Source organism: Oncorhynchus keta, chromosome 21 (genome assembly GCF_023373465.1).
Source record: "Oncorhynchus keta strain PuntledgeMale-10-30-2019 chromosome 21, Oket_V2, whole genome shotgun sequence".
In the NCBI taxonomy this organism is placed as follows: domain Eukaryota; kingdom Metazoa; phylum Chordata; class Actinopteri; order Salmoniformes; family Salmonidae; genus Oncorhynchus; species Oncorhynchus keta.
Genome location: NC_068441.1, coordinates 35,810,636 through 35,833,947, shown reverse-complemented (window position 1 = coordinate 35,833,947; position 23,312 = coordinate 35,810,636). Strand labels below are relative to the sequence as shown.

General features: G+C 42.4%; 2 protein-coding genes across 3 annotated transcripts; one reads left to right on the top strand and one right to left on the bottom strand.

Moving 5' to 3' along the window:
* The first annotated feature begins 12,010 nt into the window (after positions 1 to 12,010).
* On the top strand, positions 12,011 to 14,085 carry LOC127910351 (protein LIAT1-like). 2 transcript variants are annotated; one of them, XM_052473774.1, is made up of 3 exons: positions 12,011 to 12,850; positions 12,911 to 13,000; positions 13,091 to 14,085. In XM_052473774.1, exons 1-3 carry the CDS (start codon positions 12,485 to 12,487, stop codon positions 13,304 to 13,306), a joined length of 672 nt encoding a protein of 223 aa, XP_052329734.1. In that variant the 5' UTR covers positions 12,011 to 12,484; the 3' UTR covers positions 13,307 to 14,085. The 2 variants fall into 2 exon arrangements, with proteins under 2 accessions (XP_052329734.1, XP_052329735.1); XM_052473775.1 differs by lacking the exon at positions 12,911 to 13,000.
* A 102-nt stretch (positions 14,086 to 14,187) lies between these two features.
* LOC118382250 (ETS-related transcription factor Elf-3-like) lies at positions 14,188 to 19,742 on the bottom strand. Its single transcript, XM_052473772.1, has 9 exons — positions 19,546 to 19,742; positions 18,887 to 19,077; positions 17,493 to 17,723; positions 17,294 to 17,380; positions 17,064 to 17,183; positions 16,749 to 16,835; positions 16,498 to 16,608; positions 15,756 to 15,957; positions 14,188 to 15,533 (listed from the first exon to the last, which is right to left on the bottom strand). The coding sequence occupies exons 2-9, from the start codon at positions 19,068 to 19,070 to the stop codon at positions 15,419 to 15,421; spliced, it is 1,137 nt and encodes a 378-aa protein (XP_052329732.1). The 5' UTR covers positions 19,071 to 19,077; positions 19,546 to 19,742; the 3' UTR covers positions 14,188 to 15,418.
* Positions 19,743 to 23,312: the final 3,570 nt, after the last annotated feature.

The following is a 23,312-nucleotide window of genomic DNA, read 5'->3' as shown; positions in this document are numbered from 1 at the left end:
TGTAAGCTACACTCTTCAGTTGTGAACAAGACTATTGCTAAGACAATTGGCCTACTTCTCGGAATGTACACTCTAAAAAGAAAAATGTTCCTGGAAGATCTTTTAGGGGTTCTTCAAATTGAAACTGTGGGGGAACCTCTATACGTTCTTCAAAGAACCCCCATTAATTGTTCCTCAAATAACCTTTTGGGGTTCATTTTTTATTGTTATTATTAATCAATAATACAATAATTTAGTTGTCAGTGTTTATTATGATTTTAATGGCAAAGCAGAATTCAAAAATCTAAATATAAGCTAAACTCCCTATCAGAGCTCCAAATTGAATCAGTACATCCTCTGGTGTGTTAATGTGTTGATATCCTTCATATCCATAGCCAGAATGATTCACTCACCCTATCCAGTGGACACGATGCTCTCAAGGTACTGTACTACACCAAGATGAGAAGCAGTAAGCCTGGTCGCATGACTGTAAGTCATTATATCTCTGTAACCATCCTTAAGTAGATTATCAGCAACAGAAATATTACACTGCATAGGTGTAAGTAGAGGCAGAGGCATAGTGAGGCAAACTATTCTCCAACTTATTCTCCAACTTGTGGACAGACAGAAGCCACTCCTCAGTAAAAGGCACATGACAGCCCGCTTGGAGTTTGCCAGAAGGCACCTAAAGACTCTCAGACAATGAGAAACAAGATTCTCTGGTGTAATGAAACCAAGATTGAACTCTTCGGCCTCAATGTAAAGCATCATGTCTGGAGAACACCTGGCCCCATCCCTACGTAGAAGCATGGTGGTGGCAGAATCATGCTGTGGGATGTTTTTCAATGGCAGGGACTGGAAGACTAGTCAGGATCGAGGCAACGATGAACGGAGCAAACTATAGAGAGATCTTTGATGAAAACCAGCTCCAGAGCACTCAGGACCTCAGACTGGGGTCTAAGGTTCACCTTCCAACAGGACAACGACCCTAAGCACAGAGCCAAGACAGTGCAGGTTCAGCTTCCGGACAAGTTTCTGAAGGTTTTTGAGTGACCCAGCCAGAGCCCGGACTTGAACCCGATCGAAAATCTCTCGAGTGACCTGAAAATAGCTGTGCAGCGACACTTCCCATCCAACCTGACAGAGCTTGAGAGGATCTGCAGAGAAGAATGGGAGAAACTCCCCAAATACTTGTGTGCCAAGTAGTGTCATACCCAAGAAGTCTTGATTCTGTAATCACTACCAAAGGTGCTTCAACAAAGTACTGAGTTTAGAGTTTGAATACTTTAAATTTGATATTTCTGTTTTTTATTTTTAATACATTTGCAAAAATGTATAAAAAACTGTTTTTGCTGTGTCATTATGGTGTATTGTGTGTAGATTGATGAGCGAAAAAAACAGTTTAATTCTTTTTAAAATAAGGCTGAAAATGTCAAGGGGTCTACATACTTTCATAAGGCACTGTATCTACCTCTATCACTACACTATTCCTGCACAATGTAAATATGGTATTGGAACTGACCCTGTATATAGCTTCTTATTTCTTATTTTTTATTTCTTCTACCTTATGCTATTTTTACTACTACTTTGATATTGTTTACTGCATTGTTGGGCTTAGAGCTTGCAGGAAAGGTATTACACTGTACTTGTCCACGTGCCATTAAAACTAGAAACTTTAAATGAGCATGGTTTATTGCATTGACATTAGGACTGGGAATGGTGTGTTTTACTTTGTTTTACTCTGAGCAAAGAAACAACTGGAAAATGGACTTTATGCTCGTGTTACACTTTGAACCCGCTAACTCCACCAGAGTGACATCTTTCAACTTTCAGTAGATGTAGTAGCACATTACTGACATTTTTTGGATTAACCTCTACTGACTCCCCATCCCGCATGCGGGAGCGTAATCATCGCCTGACACCAATTAGCATAGCGCAACGGACATAAATATCCCTAGAAAATATTCCTATTCATAAAAATCACAAATGAAATATATTGAGACACAGCTGAGCCTTTTGTTAATCACCACCTGAAGAAAAAGCCTGTCTCTTGTTCGTTTGACCATTTACATTTACATTAAAGTCATTTAGCAGACGCTCTTATCCAGAGCGACTTACAAATTGGTGCATTCACCTTATGACATCCAGTAGAATAGTCACTTTACAATAGTGCATCTAAATCTTAAAGGGGGGGGGTGAGAAGGATTACTTATCCTATCCTAGGTATTCCTTAAAGAGGTGGGGTTTCAGGTGTCTCCGGAAGGTGGTGATTGACTCCAAGAAACAAAGATTAGGCAAATGACAAGACTGTTGACATCGTGTGGAAGCTGTAGGTACTGCAACCTCAGCCCCATTTAATGTCGTTCGCCTATAACAATGGGTTGAAGTGGTGGATATATTTTTCCATTTTCAGTGATCAGATTTTCCTGCACTTTTCGATGAAACGCACGTTCTGTTATAGTCACAGCCGTGATTTAACCAGTTTTATAAACGTCTGAGTGTTTTCTATCCACACATACTAATCATATGCATGTACTATATTCCTGGCCTGAGTAACAGGGCGCTGAAATGTTGCGCGATTTTTAACAGAATGTTCGAAAAAGTAGGGGGTAGGATCAACAGGTTAACTTAATACTTTTGCACGCCCAATTTTTCAGTTTTTGATTTGTTAAAAAAGTTTGAAATATCCAATAAATGTCGTTCCACTTCATGATTGTGTCCCACTTGTTGTTGATTCTTCACAAAAAATACAGTTTTATATCTTTATGTTTGAAGCCTGAAATGTGGCAAAAGGTTGCAAAGTTCAAGGGGGCCGAATACTTTCGCAAGGCACTGTAGCAGCAGGTAACTTGGTCACGGAAATCAGAAAAGCAATCAAATTAAATCGTTTACTTTTGATGAGCTTCGGATGTTTTCACTCACGAGACTCCCAGTTAGATAGCCAATGTTTATTTTTTCCAAAATATTATTTTTGTAGGCGAAATAGCTCTGTTTGTTATTCACGTTTGGCTGAGAAATCGCCCGGAAATTGCAGTCACGAAAACGGCGAAAAATATTCCAAATTAGCTCCATAATATCGACAGAAACATGGCAAACGTTGTTTATAATCAATCCTCAAGGTGTTTTTCAAATATCTATTCGATAATATATCCACCGGGACAATTCGTTTTTCAGTAGGACCGAGTAATGGCTACCTCTGTATTTTACACGATAATCTCTCTGGGGGCATCAGGTGACCACATGCGCAATGTAGCCGCCTACGGCTATTCTTCAACATGAATGCGTAAAACTACGTCACAATGCTGTAGACACCTTGGGGAATACGTAGAAAGCGTAATCTGGTTGATAGCCCATTCACAGCTCAATAGGGACTCATTGCAGCGCTTTCAATGGGGCACTTCCAGATTGGATTTTTCTCAGGCTTTCGCCTGCAACATCAGTTCTGTTATACTCACAGACAATATCTTTACAGTTTTGGAAACGTTAGAGTGTTTTCTATCCTAAGCTGTCAATTATATGCATATTCTAGCATCTTGTCCTGACCAAATATCCTGTTTACAACGGGAACGTTTTTTTTCCCAAAAATGAAAATACTGCCCTTGAATCACAAACAAAGAACAAAAATGTATTAATTGAATACATTTAGTTGTTATTTGTTTTCCATTATTACATGTCCAATTTTGACACAATTAAATCAGAAAACAAGTCGATTTCTGATTTTAGTTTTTCAAATTCAGAAACCAATAACAAAAACCGAGCCATTTTTCATTTTCCCAAGTCGTCTTTTGAGTCAAATAACCAATGAATGTGAGATACACAGACCCATATAGCTTAACACCAGCAAGTCCTGGTCTTGGTAAAGTTGTCAGTCAGACTACTATCACACCACTATTGATGTAAAGCAAATATAGACATCTAGTTTATCCCCTGAAAGTTAGCTTGTTAAATCAAATCCAAATCAAATAAAATAAATGTTTATTTGTCACATACACATGGTTAGCAGATGTTAATGCGAGTGTAGCGAAATTCTTATGCTTCTAGTTCTGACAATGCAGTAATAACCAACAAGTAATCTAACTAACAATTCCAAAACTACTGTCTAATACACAGTGTAAGGGGATAAAGAATATGTACATAAGGATATATGAATGAGTGATGGTACAGAGCAGCATAGGCAAGATACAGTAGATGGTATCGAGTACAGTATATACATATGAGATGAGTATGTAAACAAAGTGGCATAGTTAAAGTGGCTAGTGATACATGTATTACATAAGGATGCAGTCGATGATATAGAGTACAGTATATACGTATGCATACGAGGTGAATAATGTAGGGTAAGTAACATTATATAAGGTAGCATTGTTTAAAGTGGCTAGTGATATATTTACATAATTTCCCATCAATTCCCATTATTAAAGTGGCTGGAGTTGAGTCAGTGTCAGTGTGTTGGCAGCAGCCACTCAATGTTAGTGGTGGCTGTTTAACAGTCTGATGGCCTTGAGATAGAAGCTGTTTTTCAGTCTCTCGGTCCCAGCTTTGATGCACCTGTACTGACCTCGCCTTCTGGATGATAGCGGGGTGAACAGGCAGTGGCTCGGGTGGTTGATGTCCTTGATGATCTTTATGGCCTTCCTGTAACATCGGGTGGTGTAGGTGTCCTGGAGGGCAGGTAGTTTGCCCCCGGTGATGCGTTGTGCAGACCTCACTACCCTCTGGAGAGCCTTACGGTTGAGGGCGGAGCAGTTGCCGTACCAGGCGGTGATACAGCCCGCCAGGATGCTCTCGATTGTGCATCTGTAGAAGTTTGTGAGTGCTTTAGGTGACAAGCCGAATTTCTTCAGCCTCCTGAGGTTGAAGAGGCGCTGCTGCACCTTCTTCACGATGCTGTCTGTGTGAGTGGACCAATTCAGTTTGTCTGTGATGTGTATGCCGAGGAACTTAAAACTTCCTACCCTCTCCACTACTGTTCCATCGATGTGGATAGGGGGGTGTTCCCTCTGCTGTTTCCTGAAGTCCACAATCATCTCCTTAGTTTTGTTGACGTTGAGTGTGAGGTTATTTTCCTGACACCACACTCCGAGGGCCCTCACCTCCTCCCTGTAGGCCGTCTCGTTGTGTTTTGAAGGTAGGCCTTCAAACACATCCACAGGTACACCTCCAATTGACTCAAATTATGTCAATTAGCCTATCAGAAGCTTCTAAAGCCATGACATCATTTTCTGACATTTTCCAAGCTGTTTAAAGGCACAGTCAACTTAGTGTATGCAAACTTCTGACCCACTGGAATTGTGATACAGTGAATTTTAAGTGAAATAATCTGTCTATAAACAATTGTTGGAAAAATTACTTGTGTCATGCACAAAGTACATGTCCTAACCATCTTGCAAAACTATGGTTTGTTAACAAGAAATGTGTGGAGTGGTTGAAAAATGAATTTTAATGACTTAATGACTTAAACTTCCTACTTCAACTGTACACTGGTTGAAGTGTATTTATCAAATTACATCAGTAAGGGATCAAAGATTTCACCAGGATTCACCTGGTCAGTCTATGTAATCGAAAGAGCAGGTGTTCTTAATGTTTTGTATACTCAGTGTATTGTGTATGGTTGCTGGTGGCATATAGGATTAATCTGCCTTTGAGGCTAAGGCAAACCAGCCCTAAAGGACAATGGTTGGGGCTCTCTAATCCCCAATTTATTATATTAATGAAGGTGCAGTGGTTCTCAACTGGTTTTGCCTCGGGACCCAAATTGAACTATTTGTAATGCTGTATTGATAGTACATATAACAATTATATGACAAGGGAACAACATTTCCACTTCTTTCATTAGAATTAATAACATTTCACCTCCTGTGTCATCCTTCTTAACCATAGAATTTTTAAATTCCTCATCAATCCACGGGAATTTAATTGTTTTTACAGTCATTTAACTAGAATAAGACATTTCAAACATGTGTCAAGTGCAGCATATGTCTGCTCCTCATTACACACCACAGAACAACAAATCTTATTTACATCCTCAACATCACTACCTACATCACCACCAATCGCTACAAAACCTATTGTATGACGTCTTATACACTACATTAGGCTCAGCCTTTGGCTTTCCTAGATATGGCTATTATATTATGATCACTACATCTGATGGGTGTCCATACTGCTTTAGAACAGATTTCTGCAGCATTAGAAAAATATGTGATCAATACATGTGGATGATTTTATTGCTGTGCTATTTGTAAATACCCTGGTCGGTTGAATGATAACCTGAACCAGGTTGCAAGCACTGATTACAGTTTGAAGCTTTTTCTTGAGTGGGCAGCTTGATGAAAGCCAGTCAATATTTAAGTCACACAGAAAATATACCTCTCTGTTTATATCACATACATTATCAAGCATTTCACACATATTATCCAGATACTGACTGTTAGCACTTGGTGGTCTATAGCAGCTTCACAGAAGAACGGGCTTTAGGTGAGGCAGATGAACCTGTAGCCAAATTAATTAAACAGTATTTAACATTAGATTGTCTCTAAGCTTTACAGGAATATGACTTTGAACATAAACGGAAAAACCTCCACCAATGGCATTTGCTTTGGAAAATGTTGAAACCATATATTGCTACCACTATATTATCAAAGTTATAGACAGTATATGAATGTTATCTGTTACTAGCAAGTTCTAGATTTTATGAACGTTGTTTCTTAGGCTACATATGTTAATGTGGGCTATTTATAGCACTTATCTGAGGGTTTGATTGTTTTTATTTCTTTACTGGAAGACATATCAGAGGTAGTTGTAGGATTGAAAGAGGCATTCAGGGGAGTTAGAGGGACATAAATGAGGTTACTTACATTATGACTGCCAACACCACTTGGACAATGTACATTTGCAGCAGCACTACGACGACTTAGCGATACAATGGTAGGGATTATCTGATCAGGGCTTGGGTCACTGATAAGTCATTGTCTCAAGGCAGCTTTGAAATACACAGACAGTCCAGGAGCCAAGATGATTTGGATGGACCATCATTCCTTACGAGCATCTTCTGTTTCCAAAAGGTGTTAAAGTTATTTATAAAAGTTACACCAACAGAGCTACAGTAGTCTCCATACAAGTGCCACCTGCCAACTTTCAGTAAAAAACACACTTGAAGCAAATGTAAACATTGAATTAAACCGAATTAATCAAAGAGCAGTTGAACAACAGTGAGAAAAATGTTGAATAAGGAGGTGCCAACAGCAAAGCAATGTCCCCTAATCCCTAATCCCAGAGAGGAAGAGAGAAAGAGAGCATTGGGCAGTTGAGGTATCATACAAATTGTGCGAGAGGGACACAATATTTAAACACACAGGTAACACACAAATAGACTGATGTAGAAAACCATACATAGGCAAAGAAATGGAAAGTGTCAAACAGTCATCTATAGGTAATACCACAGGACATGAGAGAAATGGAGAGACACACCTTGAGAGCAACATGCCTAAAAGGAAGTGTAAAGAAAAGCTTATCTTGAAGGACGTGGAAGGAGAGGAGGGTCTCAGCTGAGGTCCAAGCATTCTGATATGTTCTGTCCAGTTGTCCCCTCAAACAGGCCTGCAGGTGCCATCAACCAGCCTACATACCATCTGTGAGTCAGCTGTGAAAATGAGAGAGAGAGAGATATAGAGTGAAAGAGATCAATAATCACTGCTGAGCATTGTAAAACTGTTCTAGAGTCATATTGTTTCAGAACATTATGGTACAGCAGTGTTTGACAGGTATTTTGACTTACTGTCACGGGGCCAAGCTTATTGCTTCTCATCAGGGTGTCGTAGGAGGCGGTTGTGCAGGACCTTGAAAGCATCATGTCCACTGGATAGGGCTGAGTGACTGAACTGTGTGAATGGTCCTGTGGGTGTGTGTGAATGAGATAGAAAGAGAGAGAGAGAAATCAGTAATCAAGTGTAGCCTACATCTGCCTTTCAGTGAGCAGGAAAGGATGTTTGTGAAGTATACACATACCAATAAAAAGGCTAATTGTAACTTACTATATTGGCTGATATAACATAAAGTTCATGATGATCTTTTCAATGGTGCCCTTGAAACAAACACACACACACACACACACACACACACACACACACACACACACACACACACACACACACACACACACACACACACACACACACACACACACACACACACACACACACTAACACGGATTGAACATGGTGAGACTGTAGATGCCTAAATGAATTGTGCAGTTTGTTAGGCTATTTTACAGCTAACAAGGTATTTTACATGCTGATATTGTCTTCGGTATTATTTTGTGCAGCTCTGTTCGCTAAGTAGTTACCTAACTAGCTAGCCAGCCAGCCTGCCCATAGAGAGAGCATTGCATTGTGGATTTTGTAGTGGACTTGAGCTACAACAGATTTCCACAACGATTTTCCATGTTGCTACAAACCTTATTATAATGGCAAAATGAAGCAGTTGTTCACTAAAAAATATTGTTCACGTACTAGTGTTATTCAACACTGTAAATTAAAGGAATTACTTACTGAGTGGTTTTGGGGGAGTGCCAAGATGGAGGCACGATGGCCTCAACACAGCACCCCCTATTAGTCATCAAGTGTATATATCAATCATTGGTCAAAACGCCAACCAACTGGGCCATTGGATCTAGATCCATGTCTGAGGTGGCATGTGTTTTGATGAGGTAATAAGACACAGACTCTCAGATTTTTACATGAACAGTGTATTATGCAAATTAATGAATGCAACTATGTTTATTCATGTTATGTTGCAGGCAGAAATATGTTACAGTGTGAAACAAAAAGCAAACAAAAAACTAACTTAATTTTCACACATTTTCTCGCTTCACTGGAAGAATGTTATCTTGAACTTATCTTGAACTGGTTAATCAGTGGCCCATGTGTGTGTGTACTGTATGTGTCTGTGTCTGAGTCTTTTGGAGAAAATTAAAGTTACTGAGATTTGTTTAATGAGTGACTTTTAAAAGGTCATAGTTGATTGACCCCTTCACCAACCAATAATCCCTCTCTCTCTCTCTCTCTCTCTCTCTCTCTCTCTCTCTCTCTCTCTCTCTCTCTCTCTCTCTCTCTCTCTCTCTCTCTCTCTCTCTCTCTCTCTCTCTCTCTCGCTCAATTCAATTCAACTGATTTTATTGACATGGCAAGTTCATTATTACTTACATGGTCAAAGTATACATATATAAAAAAAAACCTATCTATCTATATATATTCAAACAATAAACAAATGGTGGGACCAACAGCAATAATAGTGGACATGGGATTACCATTAACAACAACTACAACTATTATATTAATCAGAACAACAATCTCGCTCTCTCACACACACATATATATATATGAAAGCTGCGCCCCCACCCTCTCTCCATGATTTTCCTGGCAGCAGACTGTAGGGTTCCAGTAAGCTACGTGCTGGAGTCACATTTTGACAGGCAGCCAAATACACCTGTTGGACAGGTATGTTTATCTAGCAGGGAGGTTCAGATACCCTTTGTCACCACACTAAGGTGTGGGAATGTGTGCTTGTGTGTGTGCCTGGACTGTTTAAGTACACAAGCTGCTGTTGATGAATTAAATTATCCTTGACATTAGCGATGAGGGAATTAGTGAGATCTTTTAAATCCTTATTTGTTAAAGTTGAAAGGCATTTTAGTATTGTTTTCTACATGGGGAAAACCACATCACATCAACCACAACCAGGTCAACTGTGACCTTAATGAAACAATGGACCACAAATGAATGAAGTTAATGTTGGATGTTTCATTGTTTCTAGCCGGTAATAGATGCAATTGTTCAGTAAGTCAGGCCTGAAGATGGCATGACCTTGATTTGGACAGGAACAAACCTAAATCAGCTTATCAACCAGCTAATTATTAGAATCAGGTGCGCTAGACTAGGGTTGGAGTGAAAATCTACCGGATGGTACGCAACACAAATGGAATGCCCAGAAATCTCCTGCCATAGTGTAGTTATGTCTTTCTTGAGTGTGAGTGTGTGTGTGAATATTTCAGGTGAGGGAGTGAGGATCCGACTGAGGTGTAAATCATGAGGCAGCAGTTAACCCTCAACTTAATCTCAACTGTCGCTCGGCAACAATGGAGCCTTTGTGAAAAGTAACACACATCTATAGTCTGGTGTCTGGCCTTTGAAACATTACAACAACTCAAACAGGCCCCACCACTGTCCACATGCATCACACCACATCCACTCCACACGGATCGCGTGCCCGTAAACATGTGTGACACACACTCTCACAGACAGATACCCTGTCAAGGTTGTGTGGTGTTTTTTACAACATGATAACATCAGTTGCAAGTTCAATTTAGAATAAAAGAGAGTTTAAACCAACACATTCGCCAGTTGAGTAGTCGCCATTCCATCCAGAATGATGTGTGTACAGACATGCGTGCGTGTGTAACCAGCAGTTATGGTCCGTTGTCTGAGAATTGCCCCAGCTGTCACATTCCTCAATGTCCTCTCAGAAAATACATTTTAAATTGAGTCTGTAAATGTACTGATGGATCATAATGAAGAGCCAAGCTCACTGTTGTGTTGTTGCAAACCAGAAGGCTTGATGTAAAAAAGAAAACACAGACAATATCTATCAGTGATTACTGTCACCAGGACGATGGCGGTCTATCAGTCATTACTGTCACCAGGACGATGGCGGTCTCTCAGTAATTACTGTCACCAGGACGATGGCGGTCTATCAGTAATTACTGTCACCAGGACGATGGCGGTCTATCAGTAATTACTGTCACCAGGACGATGGCGGTCTATCAGTAATTACTGTCACCAGGACGATGGCGGTCTCTCAGTAATTACTGTCACCAGGACGATGGCGGTCTATCAGTAATTACTGTCACCAGGACGATGGCGGTCTATCAGTAATTACTGTCACCAGGACGATGGCGGTCTCTCAGTAATTACTGTCACCAGGACGATGGCGGTCTATCAGTAATTACTGTCACCAGGACGATGGCGGTCTATCAGTAATTACTGTCACCAGGACGATGGCGGTCTCTCAGTAATTACTGTCACCAGGACGATGGCGGTCTATCAGTAATTACTGTCACCAGGACGATGGCGGTCTATCAGTAATTACTGTCACCAGGACGATGGCGGTCTCTCAGTAATTACTGTCACCAGGACGATGGCGGTCTATCAGTAATTACTGTCACCAGGACGATGGCGGTCTATCAGTAATTACTGTCACCAGGACGATGGCGGTCTCTCAGTAATTACTGTCACCAGGACGATGGCGGTCTATCAGTAATTACTGCCACCAGGACGATGGCGGTCTATCAGTAATTACTGTCACCAGGACGATGGTGGTCTATCAGTAATTACTGTCACCATGACGATGGTGGTCTATCAGTAATTACTGTCACCATGATGATGGTGACCCTAGGAGGACTATAAGTGTACGCCTGTGTCAACCAGAGACAATTGCAACTGAGAGACAGGTGCAAAATAGTGTTTCAATGTTACGTAATAACTTTGGAAATGAAAATTCAGTCTGTATTTATTGTTTTGTCTGATAGTGGTTGGCAGGAGAAGAGTGCTGCTGACAGATTCACACTCCAGATGAGATATTAAGGCGAGGCCCTGTGTCACATCTACTCCCTCTCCATCGCTCAACACTGCCAGATTACTAACCACGCATCATTAGGCACACCTGGACTTCATCACTACCCTGATTACTTCCCCTTTATCTGTATCATTACTAACCACGCATCATTAGGCACACCTGGACTTCATCACTACCCTGATTACTTCACCTTTATCTGTATCATTACTAACCAGGTCGCAGTTGCAAATGAGAACTTGTTCTCAACTAGCCTACCTGGTTAAATAAAGGTGAAAAAAAACAAAAAAAACAACACAAATCATTAGGCACACCTGGGCTTCATCACTACCCTGATTACTTCCCCTTTATCTGTATCATTACTCACCAGGCAGAGTTGATTCGCATGTTTTGAATTGTTCGTCACTATTAAACTCCTGACTCCCTGCATCTTTGTTACACTCTGACAGCGGGCACTGACTGAAAGAGTCTGAGTTTCCTTGTTAAATTCCCAAACATCAGCCATGACACTCAGATGTGAAGAGTAAATTGGATCCAAATTGCGTGTCCTCGAGTCTACACTATATATACAGAAATATGTGAACACCCATTCAAATGAGTGGATCTGCTATTTCAGCCACAACCGTTGTTGACAGCTGTATAGAATTGAGCACACAGCCATGCAAACTCCATAGTCAAGCATTGGCAGTAAAATGACCTTACTGAAGAGCTCAGTGACTTTCAACGTGGCACTGTCATAGGATGCCACCTTTCCAACAAGTCAGTTTGTCAAATTTCTACCTTGCTAGAGGTGCTCTGGTCAACTGTAAGTGCTGTTATTGTGAAGTGTAAATGTCAAGGAGCAAGAACGGCACAATAACTGTGCGTCAGGAGCTTCATGAAAAGGGTTTCCATGGCCGAGCAGCCGGACACAAGGTTTTCCATGGCCGAGCAGCCGGACACAAGGGTTTCCATGGCCGAGCAGCCGGACACAAGGTTTCCATGGCCGAGCAGCCGGACACAAGGTTTTCCATGGCCGAGCAGCCGGACACAAGGGTTTCCATGGCCGAGCAGCCGGACACAAGGTTTCCATGGCCGAGCAGCCGGACACAAGGGTTTCCATGGCCGAGCAGCCGGACACAAGGGTTTCCATGGCCGAGCAGCCGGACACAAGGGTTTCCATGGCCGAGCAGCCGGACACAAGGTTTTCCATGGCCGAGCAGCCGGACACAAGGTTTTCCATGGCCGAGCAGCCGGACACAAGGTTTTCCATGGCCGAGCAGCCGGACACAAGGGTTTCCATGGCCGAGCAGCCGGAAACAAGGTTTTCCATGGCCGAGCAGCCGGACACAAGGGTTTCCATGGCCGAGCAGCCGGACACAAGGTTTTCCATGGCCGAGCAGCCGGACACAAGGTTTTCCATGGCCGAGCAGCCGGACACAAGGGTTTCCATGGCCGAGCAGCCAGACACAAGGTTTTCCATGGCCGAGCAGCCGGACACAAGGTTTTCCATGGCCGAGCAGCCGGACACAAGGTTTTCCATGGCCGAGCAGCCGGACACAAGGGTTTCCATGGCCGAGCAGCCGGACACAAGGTTTTCCATGGCCGAGCAGCCGGACACAAGGTTTTCCATGGCCGAGCAGCCGGACACAAGGGTTTCCATGGCCGAGCAGCCGGACACAAGGGTTTCCATGGCCGAGCAGCCGGACACAAGCCTTAGATCAACATGCACAATGCCAAACGTTGGCTGGAGTGGTGTAAAGCTCACCACCATTGGAATTTGGTGCAGTGGAAACGCATTCTCTGGAGTGATGCTTCACCATCTGGCAGTCCGACGGACACATCTGGGTTTGGCAGATGCCAGGAGTACGCTACCTGTTCCAATGCATAGTGCCAACTGTAAAGTTTGGTGGAGGAGGAATAATAGTCTGGGGCTGTTTATCATGGTTCAGGCCCCTTAGTTCCAGTGAAGGAAAATCTTAACACTGCAGCATACAATGACATTCTATACGGTTCTGTGCTTCTAACTTTGTGTCACCAGTTTGGGGAAGGCTCTTTCCTATTTCAGCATAACAATACCCCAGTGCACAAAACAAGGTCCATACAGAATGTATTTTGTCGAGATGGGTGTGGAAGAACTTGACTGGGCTGCACAGTGTCCTGACCTCAACCCCATCGAACACCTTTGGGATGAATTGGAACACTGACTGTGAGCCAGGCCTAATCGCCCAACATCAGTATTCGACCTCAGTAATGCTCTTGTGGCTGAAAGGAAGCAAGTCCCTGCAGCAATATTCAAACATGTTGTGGAAAGTCTTCCGAGAAGAGTGGAGGCTGTTATAGCAGCAAAGCGGGGAGCAACTCCATATTAATGCCAATGATTTTGGAATTAAATATTCGAAGAGCAGGTGTCCACATACTTTTGGTCATGTAGTGTATATTTCCATTCACATTTTAGTCATTTACCTTATGCTTTTACACAGAGTGGATTGCAAAAAGTTAATTCAAAGGACATTTGAGCTCAATTAGTCAGCTATATGGCTTTTGTTTTCAGACACAAAAACATAATCGATTTCTACTAAACACACGCAGACATTTACATTATTTCAAACATAGTTTATTTCCGTAAAAAGACTCTTAAATACAAAATAAAACAATATTCTGTACATACATGGGTGTAAATATATCAGAAACGATACAATCTGAGATGTAATTCTCATACACATGATATTGAGTGATCCAGAAGAAGAAAAGATCAGCTGAATAACATAATAAACAATTATATAGAACAGTCATTGATTTGTTTTAAACTAATTATTAATACAAACTGTTTTGATGTTGGTCTGGTCTGGTGAGGTACATGAAGATTTTTATGGCTATAAAGGACATATACTTTATAGACAACATTCACGCTGAAAGAGAGAAATACACTTCATGTCACCAATAGTTTATGAGTATCCCTTCATTTAGTTACTCCTCTCTCTCTTCTCTCTCTCTTTTTTGTACTCCAGTCATCTCCTCCCTCCATATCATTAAACACAAGCCCTTTAATACCAAGGTTAAAACACAACATGAGGCTCTTCTCTTTTTTTCATATTTTACAACAATATAATCTTTATCTTTAACTCTACATTGTTGGAAATGGACCTGTAAGTAAGCATTTCACTGCAAGTCTACACTTCTTGTGACAATTAAAATGTTATTTGATTTTATTCTAAACAATGGCTCATTTTAGAAGTCACAAGTTTTGCAACCAGCCGTCTTGCAATTAGACATATGCAATTATAGTTAAGTGCTACTGTCCCTCAGTAAATATAGAAAATATAAATAAACAAGCACTTTAAAAACAGATCAATATATGTGCCAGGTGCTGATATTGCCACAGTAAAAACTATAATGCCCATATACCCAGGTGGTTGTCATAGTGACACATAAGGTGAGTTACTCCCACACAATATAAAGCGTTTATATAAATGCAATCATAAATGCCTTTTTCTCATTATCTATCCCATGGAGAATATAACTGAAAACAGACATTCCATCTTGTAGGCCCAAACCGGTGTCCACAAAAATTCCTGACCCAAAATCCAGATACACAGTTAAACAAAACAAACATACTAGTTACAGTAAAATATCAATACTGGTTCATAAAACCTACTGGAGCCAAAAACACTGGCTTTTCTGCAACACCTCCCCTGGAAGAAGAGAAGTTAGTGTCTTTATATTATTTCAGGTATAGGGCTGTTGACCAGAGAGTGGGTTGTCCTATCTACAGTACAATAGGACAGAAGGGACTGCTCTGTCCAGTTAACACCCCCGCCACTCTTGTGTCTCACATGCCATGCAGCCTGGTCTCTTCCACCTTCCAGCCGGTGGAGTTCTTCCCAAACTTATAGACCAGCCGTCTACCGTCCACCCTATCCAGGATCTCTCTCTTATAGTAGTATCTATAAGAGGGAGGCAGGAAGGAGAGCCACTGGTTAGTCTCATGACAAGACAATGGTTTTCCACAGATATTTTATCATTGTTCTATCAATCTTCTAACTCCATCCTCAACTGGTTGACTCTATTAAGTTAGCTAGCACCCAAAAGCCAAGCATGGTTGCTAGGATTAGGGTTTCCATGGTTAGTTGCCATGACGGTACTGCTATATCTCCATGGTTTCCTACCTCATGGCGCGGCTGAGCTTCTCGTATGTCATGCTGCTGTTCTTCTTCTTCTGCCCCCACAGCTGGGCCACAGCCTCAGACTTGAGGAACTTGAAGACTCCCTCACTGCGGTCCTCCCACTTCATAAGTCCCTGGTTCTGGTTCAGCTCTGGGTGGATCAGGATGTCCCTAATGAACTCCCACAGGTGGGTTCCACGGGGCACTATCGGGGGACAGGGGAGAGGAAGAGTTAGGTGTGTGTGAACAGCACAGGTGTGTGTGTGCTAAAGCAAGCAAGGATGAGGTAGAGCAGGTATGTTTATGTTAGTATGTGTGTGTGCAAGCGTGTGTATGTGCATACTCTATTTGCGAGTGTGCACAGCATGTGTGTGTGTGTGTGTGTGTGTGTGTGTGTGTGTGTGTGTGTGTGTGTGTGTGTGTGTGTGTTCGTGCGTGCACATGGTTAACAGACTATGACCTAAAAACACCTGCAATGTTTTGACTGTGGCTGTTTTCAGTACCCGATGCAAAATGTATGCTATCACATGACTGATAAAACCATGCTTCTACAGAGCACCATTGAAAACAGTTGTTGACATTGGTGTGTGTGTGTGTGTGTGTGTGTGTGTGTGTGTGTGTGTGTGTGTGTGTGTGTGTGTGTGTGTGTGTGTGTGTGTGTGTGTGTGTGTGTGTGTGTGTGTGTGTGTGTGTGTGTGTGTGTGTGTGCGTGTGTGTGTGTGTTAGAATGATAGGAGCCACTCACCATGTTTGCTCTTCTTGGAGTTCTGGTAGTGTCTGGGATCGTGGCTGTGTTTGGGAGGTCTTCCTCTGCCTCTCTTCAGTATCTCTCCCCTCTCTGTCTTTATGTGCATTTCTGTCAAACACAATGGTTCAGGAGTTTAGAATAACAGACTGGCTTTCAAAGAGACATGCACTTTAAAGGCTCACCCATCATACTCAACCACCACCGGAAGTTCAAGATTGTTAAATCCACTTAGGAAAAGTTGTACTCACTGGCTATCTGAGGGTAGGAGAACTCTGGGTCGGACTCACTGCTCCTGGATTCTGGAGAGCTGGGGTTCTGGAAGCTGAGCATTCCACCTGGGGGCAGGGAGAGAGGAGGGAATACACTTTCAATATGGCCGGTCCTTCATCCTGCCTTCATCGATGAACTAGGCCTTGGGCTCAGTGATACAGGCCAGACCAATCACATACTGATTCAGTGATGTGAGAAGAATTGGGGGAACAGAGATGAGAGGAGAGGAGATGAGAGGAGATGAGGTGGAAAGATGACAAACGAGAAGAAGAGAAAAGGGGGACACCTCTCACCTGACGAGGAGCTGTGCATGCTGTCGGACTCGTATCCGTGGTCGCTGAGCGGCTTCATGTTATCGAAGTTGAAGTTCTTGAAGACGTGGGAGAAGTCGTTGTAGCTTGTCTCTTTCACAACTGTAACAGTAACATCACAACGTAAGCAAATGTGTCCATTTGACACTCAAGGCTTCGGTTTGTCAGTCTGAGATAGGAAGTATGAAGAATAGACAAGAGGATGTGTTTACCTTCATTTACTTCTACTGTGCTGAGCAGAGGAAAGTCTAGAAACTCATGCAGGAAATTGTCCAGGAGTTTACAGGTCTCATTTAGATCTGGACCACAAAAATAAATTAAATGACTGAATCATTACCAAATGCATGCGTCTGCTGCTGTTTTAAGGATCATCAATAATGTTTATTCAATTCATTTCTGTCAGATCCTTACCATATTTGGCCTTGAGTTCCATCAGGCTTTGGTAGAGCTGAGCCCCGAGGGACATTCCAAACATGTTTAACAGCTGATCTCTGGTCAGTTGGCAGAGCATGGATCCGTCCATGAAGCAGCAGGATAGGCTCAGTGTGCGGGCATCAAACGTATTGCCCTCCACATAGAAGCTGATCCACTCCAACACATTCTGCTTGCTCCAGTACTGAGGGTTCTGGTCATACCATTGAACTAGAGGAGGATACAGAGGAGGAATGGGTGTCAGATTTGTGTAGTGTGTGTGTGTGTGTGTGTGTGTGTGTGTGTGTGTGTGTGTGTGTGTGTGTGTGTGTGTGTGTGTGTGTGTGTGTGTGTGTGTGTGTGTGTGTGTGTGTGTGTGTGTGTGTGTGTGTGTGTGTGTGTGTGTGTGTGTGTGTGTGTGTGTGTGTGTGTGTGTGTGTGTGTGTGTGTGTGTGTGAGGCATGATGCTGTTCTTGTAAAATCACCATCCCTCTTTTGAGATTGAACAATCTGTCAATGAGCCATAAGAAACCTTGTCAGTCTAACCACCCAGTTAAACCACAAGATACTGACTAACCGAAGCCTTTCAATGAAGTGCCAACCCACACAAGAACCCAGCTCCTGATCTGTGAGTTTGTGGTTTAAGGGAGTCAGAACGCCTGTCTCTAGTTTATGTCTGCCCTGTGTCGTTAAACACTACCTCAACTACCTAAACAGTTCTAATCACAACTTATCACTGGCTAGGCCAGGGCAAGTCAAATAAAGCTTGAGGCATCTGAAAGATGAAAAACATTCCTTAATTTAAGACAAAACATTGTCCCAGTTAATGATTTAACAGCCTTCTAAATTAGGTCATTGCAAGGTTCAGCCAATCCCCTGTCTGTCTGGGAGTTTGGCTACAGGACATGTGTTTTACTATGGTCTTTGACTGAGTGTCTGCCGACAGGCTCAGTCAACAGACATGTCTCTTCCAGGGTGAGACAATGGGAAATATCCACAGACGTCACCAGCCAACAAGGTGACCAAAACCAAAGAACCACTAAAACTGAATAAAGATCCCCACAGAAAAGATGACACACACATCCACACTGACTAAATTGTCCCACATGCTGATAACAAAGCAGAGAAAATTACACATCCTCCTTTTCTGTCAATCAGTTGAAGTGTATTTCCCCCCCTCTATAGATATCATAATGTCCATCACCTGCTAAGTGATTATAAAGAGGCATTGGTATAAAATACCTACAGCACCCAGGTGACTGCAGATTAACATTTGTAGTTAGCTAAATCTGGTACAATGCATAATTTTTCAGTATATTGAGACTTATGTTTTTGTTGTACAATAATACATTTAAAAAAGTACAAAATAAGTATAAATAAGACTGTGTTCTCACCCAGTATGCTCGAGCTGCATGTGGAGAGGTCTGAGAGCTGCAGCAGGTCTCCTGTGGCAGGCAGAGACATGGTGGTGAGACTGGGCTGCAGCGGCTGAGGCTGCAGGGGCTCGGAGCTTCCAGTCTGGTACATGGTCATGTTGGCGTTGGTCAGGACCCTACACAGCTCACTGGCAGACGACATGGGCTCTCTGCAACCAGGAGAGAAACTCATTTATGTACAGTTAGGACGATGATTATGGATATAGATTAATTAACAAATATAATAATTATATTAAGATAGTCGGTAGTATAGTTGCTGTAACCAGGAGACAATTGAGTGAGCCATTTGATGCATGGAGAAGGATGATCAACATTAAACATTTGGAAATTGATGTGACAGTAAACCTTTTCACCCATTCCTTATTGTATTCACTGTTTGAAGTGGGTCATGAATGCAAAATCCTTGGCTGTGTGTGAATACACACCAGTTTTTGTTTTCTTTAATCTGCTGTGGATGAATATAAACTGAGTTTCCCCAATATTTTGCAGATATGTCAACATAAATTGGATCAATCAATTGGAGTTTTCTTCAAAACATGCTGCAAAGGTCCATGTGACCTCAGATCCAAGCAACCACCCCATTACTCCCCAAAGAGCACCTACACTTCTGCACGTACCTGATTCTGAGGCAACCGACAGGCAGCAATGAGAAGGTGTTAGAACAATAATAATCCACTGTTTGTTTTAGAGTCCAGTGTTTGTGATTCACTCCAAGAGTTTGTCAACATACTCCACGGTTTATCTCCTTCTTTACCTTGTCTCTCTCCCTTTATCTCTCTCGCTCTAGTTTCATAGATTCACAGGTATATCCAGCAGCAGGTGTAAGGCTTTATACTCTAGAAAGGCATGTGGGAGGGGCCAGGTGAGTGCTAACTCAGAGGGGGAATTCCATGCTCCCTTTAAATCATGGCTCACCCCCCTTCTCACCCCACTCTCCCTCCTCTTCTCTCACCCCCCTACCGAGAACTGTGAAAAACAAAATAAACCTACCGTCCTGCTATACTGTCTCTTAGCCCCCTCCCTTCTCTCCATGACGAAGCTCAGGAGCATTGGTGGGTGTGTCGAATGGAAAGGCAAGACAGAAGAATCGGGTAAAATGGAGGGAGAGTTGAAGGGTTGAGAGAGAGGATGGGAGGATGGGGGAGTTGAAGGGGTGAGAGAGGATGAGAGGATGGGGTGGAATAGAGGGGGAGTTGAACGGGTGAGAGAGGATGAGTGGATGGGGTGGTGGTGGTGAGAGTGAGGGGGTTGTTGTTCTGTCTAAGAACAGAACTACAGGATGATGTCACTGTAAACATTCCTAATTAATCAACAGTCATGGTTGATCTAGTTTGTTTTATGATGTAATATCCACCATCGCTGTCACCGCTTTGTTTATCTCTAAGGAATGAAATAATTTGTTCCATTATTTACTGTTGACACTGACTCTGAAGCTTTCATAGTCCTCTCAGTAACATTACCTCCTGTTTCAGTTTGTCCCAGTGGACTGGTTCAGCCAGCTCCACACGTTTACCCAACGGCAGGACCTATCACGCACTCAATACGGTTACCATAAGGCAGGTTCAGTTGCCATAATCACCAAGTACATTCACATGTACCAGGAATTCTGTATGACCTGGTGAAATAATTCCGTCACAATAAACAGAATATACACAATATAATTACAGACGATACACAATATGTACAGAGAGAGTATATAGACAAGAATTTACACAGTCAACATACAGCATGTACACTATAAACACTGTAAACTAAAATACGACAGACTACGGTGTAAACACTATAAACTACACTTTAAATTATGCATGTAAAAGGTGTATAAGCAAAGCAAGTTGACAAAATGATGTGCAATGGCGGGCATATATGCGTAAAGAGCTAGTCCTTGGCAGGGTGCAACGTGGCAGAGAGTGCAAACAGGCATATATGCGTAAAGAGCCAGTCCGTGGCAGGGTGCAACGTGGCAGAGAGTGCAAACAGGCATATATGGTAAAGAGCCAGTCTGTGGCAGGGTGCAACGTGGCAGAGAGTGCAAACAGGCATATATGCGTAAAGAGCTAGTCCTTGGCAGGGTGCAACGTGGCAGAGAGTGCAAACAGGCATATATGGTAAAGAGCCAGTCCGTGGCAGGGTGCAACGTGGCAGAGAGTGCAAACAGGCATATATGCGTAAAGAGCCAGTCCGTGGCAGGGTGCAACGTGGCAGAGAGTGCAAACAGGCATATATGGTAAAGAGCCAGTCCGTGGCAGGGTGCAACGTGGCAGAGAGTGCAAACAGGCATATATGCTTAAAGAGCCAGTCCGTGGCAGGGTGCAACGTGGCAGAGAGTGCAAACAGGCATATATGCGTAAAGAGCCAGTCCGTGGCAGGGTGCAACGTGGCAGAGAGTGCAAACAGGCATATATGCGTAAAGAGCCAGTCCGTGGCAGGGTGCAACGTGGCAGAGAGTGCAAACAGGCATATATGCGTAAAGAGCCAGTCCGTGGCAGGGTGCAACGTGGCAGAGAGTGCAAACAGGCATATATGCGTAAAGAACCAGTCCGTGGCAGGGTGCAACGTGGCAGAGAGTGCAAACAGGCATATATGCGTAAAGAGCCAGTCCGTGGCAGGGTGCAACGTGGCAGAGAGTGCAAACAGGCATATATGCTTAAAGAGCCAGTCCGTGGCAGGGTGCAACGTGGCAGAGAGTGCAAACAGGCATATATGCATAAAGAGCCAGTCTGTGGCAGGGTGCAACGTGAACGTGGCAGAGAGTGCAAACAAGCAAATGTGCAGTTGTAGGATAATAGTGCAGGGTCATATTTTTGTGATTGGCTTTGTTTGCAGAGGTCATAGTGGGTGGTGGCAGAGATGTGTTGTAGACTAGGCCAGTAAGGTTGAGTAGGCAAACTGTGTCAGTTCCCACAGTTTGCTGCCTGGCTGTTTCATCATCCTAAAGTGGCGAAGCTCCGCTCCAATACACTCTGTTGCTGCTCACTCTAAACCCTACAATACTTAGTACTGGGATCACTGCTATACAAGTTAACCCAGAAGCAATCCTCAAGCGATGCTATCTACCTCAGACACTCAAGACAAATTCATTTAGTTGTTTAGTCTGTTTCTGTTTCTTGAAACACGACCTTAATCCTATATGATTTTCTGGTTATACAGGTGTAATATGTTGGGGTGCAGCATCTTGAGTACATTCTAAAAGCTACTGAGACATGGAACTAAGAGTGAGAGGCAATGTGGTCAATGTGTCATTAGATGAAACTGCATCTGGATCAAAGAGAGCTAAACCTGAGGTGTAATCATAATGATACATAATAAACTCAAAATCCCCATCTTTGGTAAAGGAGAAGACCACTTTCCTTAAATGTATCCATAATGGAAAGAAAGTTGCCTTAGTTAATGTGTATGCTCCAAATGCATATGATCCAAAGTTTTTACATTTTTCTTAACAGCACATTGATAGAATTAACTGAATTCCAACTGGTTATTGGGACAGACATGAATGCCATTCTTCACATGCGGGACAATTTTAATAAGACCATCTACAATCCACAGGCAACTAAGGCACTCCAACATACAGTATGCTCTCTGATTACAACCGTATTGATGCTTGGCAAGCTCATAACTGTAAGAGTACCCTTTCTATTCAAAAAGGCACAAAGAATTTTCCCAAATTGATTTTGTACTATTATCTACTCCTCTATTTTCTCGACATATGAGCCTATTTGATCATCATGCGTATTACTGCCAGATACACCTTTCAGAATCTACTAAAAGAGCCTCAAGATGGCACTTTAATGTTTCCTTGCTACAAAATCCTACTTTCTGTTAACAATTTGAAAATGAATTGAATTAATTCATAATGATTATCAAAAAGTTGATGATCCTCAGATTTTATGGTGATGCCATTAAATGTTTTATTAAAAACAGTGCAACTGCATTTGCATCTGTGCTGAATAAATCCCAATGAAATAAGATCTCAGAATTGGAAGGTTATTTGAGGATAACGTTTTTAAACAAACCCTCTTTGCTCTGGATGTACCAGTTTGGGTAAGTAAGTTTTGAGACGGAACAACAGAATTTTTGGAAATAGTTGATTCTGTTTTTATCAAAGATAGGGGGCGATAGTGAGAGCACTGGGGGGCGTCTTTACCTTCTTTTTTTTTCTTACAATTGCGAAATTAGTACTGTATTTACACCCCTTCCAAATGAACCTCTGTGAACGTCAGTGTGAACAGTGGACGTAAGCTTCATCAGAAACCAAAGCTCCTTATCTCTCAATGAAGACACTCGGTTTGGCATTATGGGGTATTGTGTGTTGATGAGGATTAGTTTTATTTAAACAATTTTAGAATAAGGCTGTAACGTAACAAAATGTGGAAAAAGTCAAGGGGTC

What these genes read in the sequence shown, in the direction of transcription:
- LOC127910351 (XM_052473774.1), top strand. Translation starts at nt 12,485, where the DNA reads ATGAAAAGGGTTTCCATGGCCGAGCAGCCGGACACAAGGTTTTCCATG. An exon ending in GCCGAGCAGCCGGACACAAG is followed by an intron (nt 12,851 to 12,910) that starts GTTTTCCATGGC and finishes GCCGGAAACAAG; the next exon opens with GTTTTCCATGGCCGAGCAGC. An exon ending in GCCGAGCAGCCGGACACAAG is followed by an intron (nt 13,001 to 13,090) that starts GTTTTCCATGGC and finishes GCCGGACACAAG; the next exon opens with GTTTTCCATGGCCGAGCAGC.
- LOC118382250 (XM_052473772.1), bottom strand. Translation starts at nt 19,070, where the DNA reads ATGTCGTCTGCCAGTGAGCTGTGTAGGGTCCTGACCAACGCCAACATG. An exon ending in ATGCAGCTCGAGCATACTGG is followed by an intron (nt 17,724 to 18,886) that starts GTGAGAACACAG and finishes ATCCTCCTCTAG; the next exon opens with TTCAATGGTATGACCAGAAC. An exon ending in AAGCTCAGCCGCGCCATGAG is followed by an intron (nt 15,534 to 15,755) that starts GTAGGAAACCAT and finishes TCCCTCTTATAG; the next exon opens with ATACTACTATAAGAGAGAGA.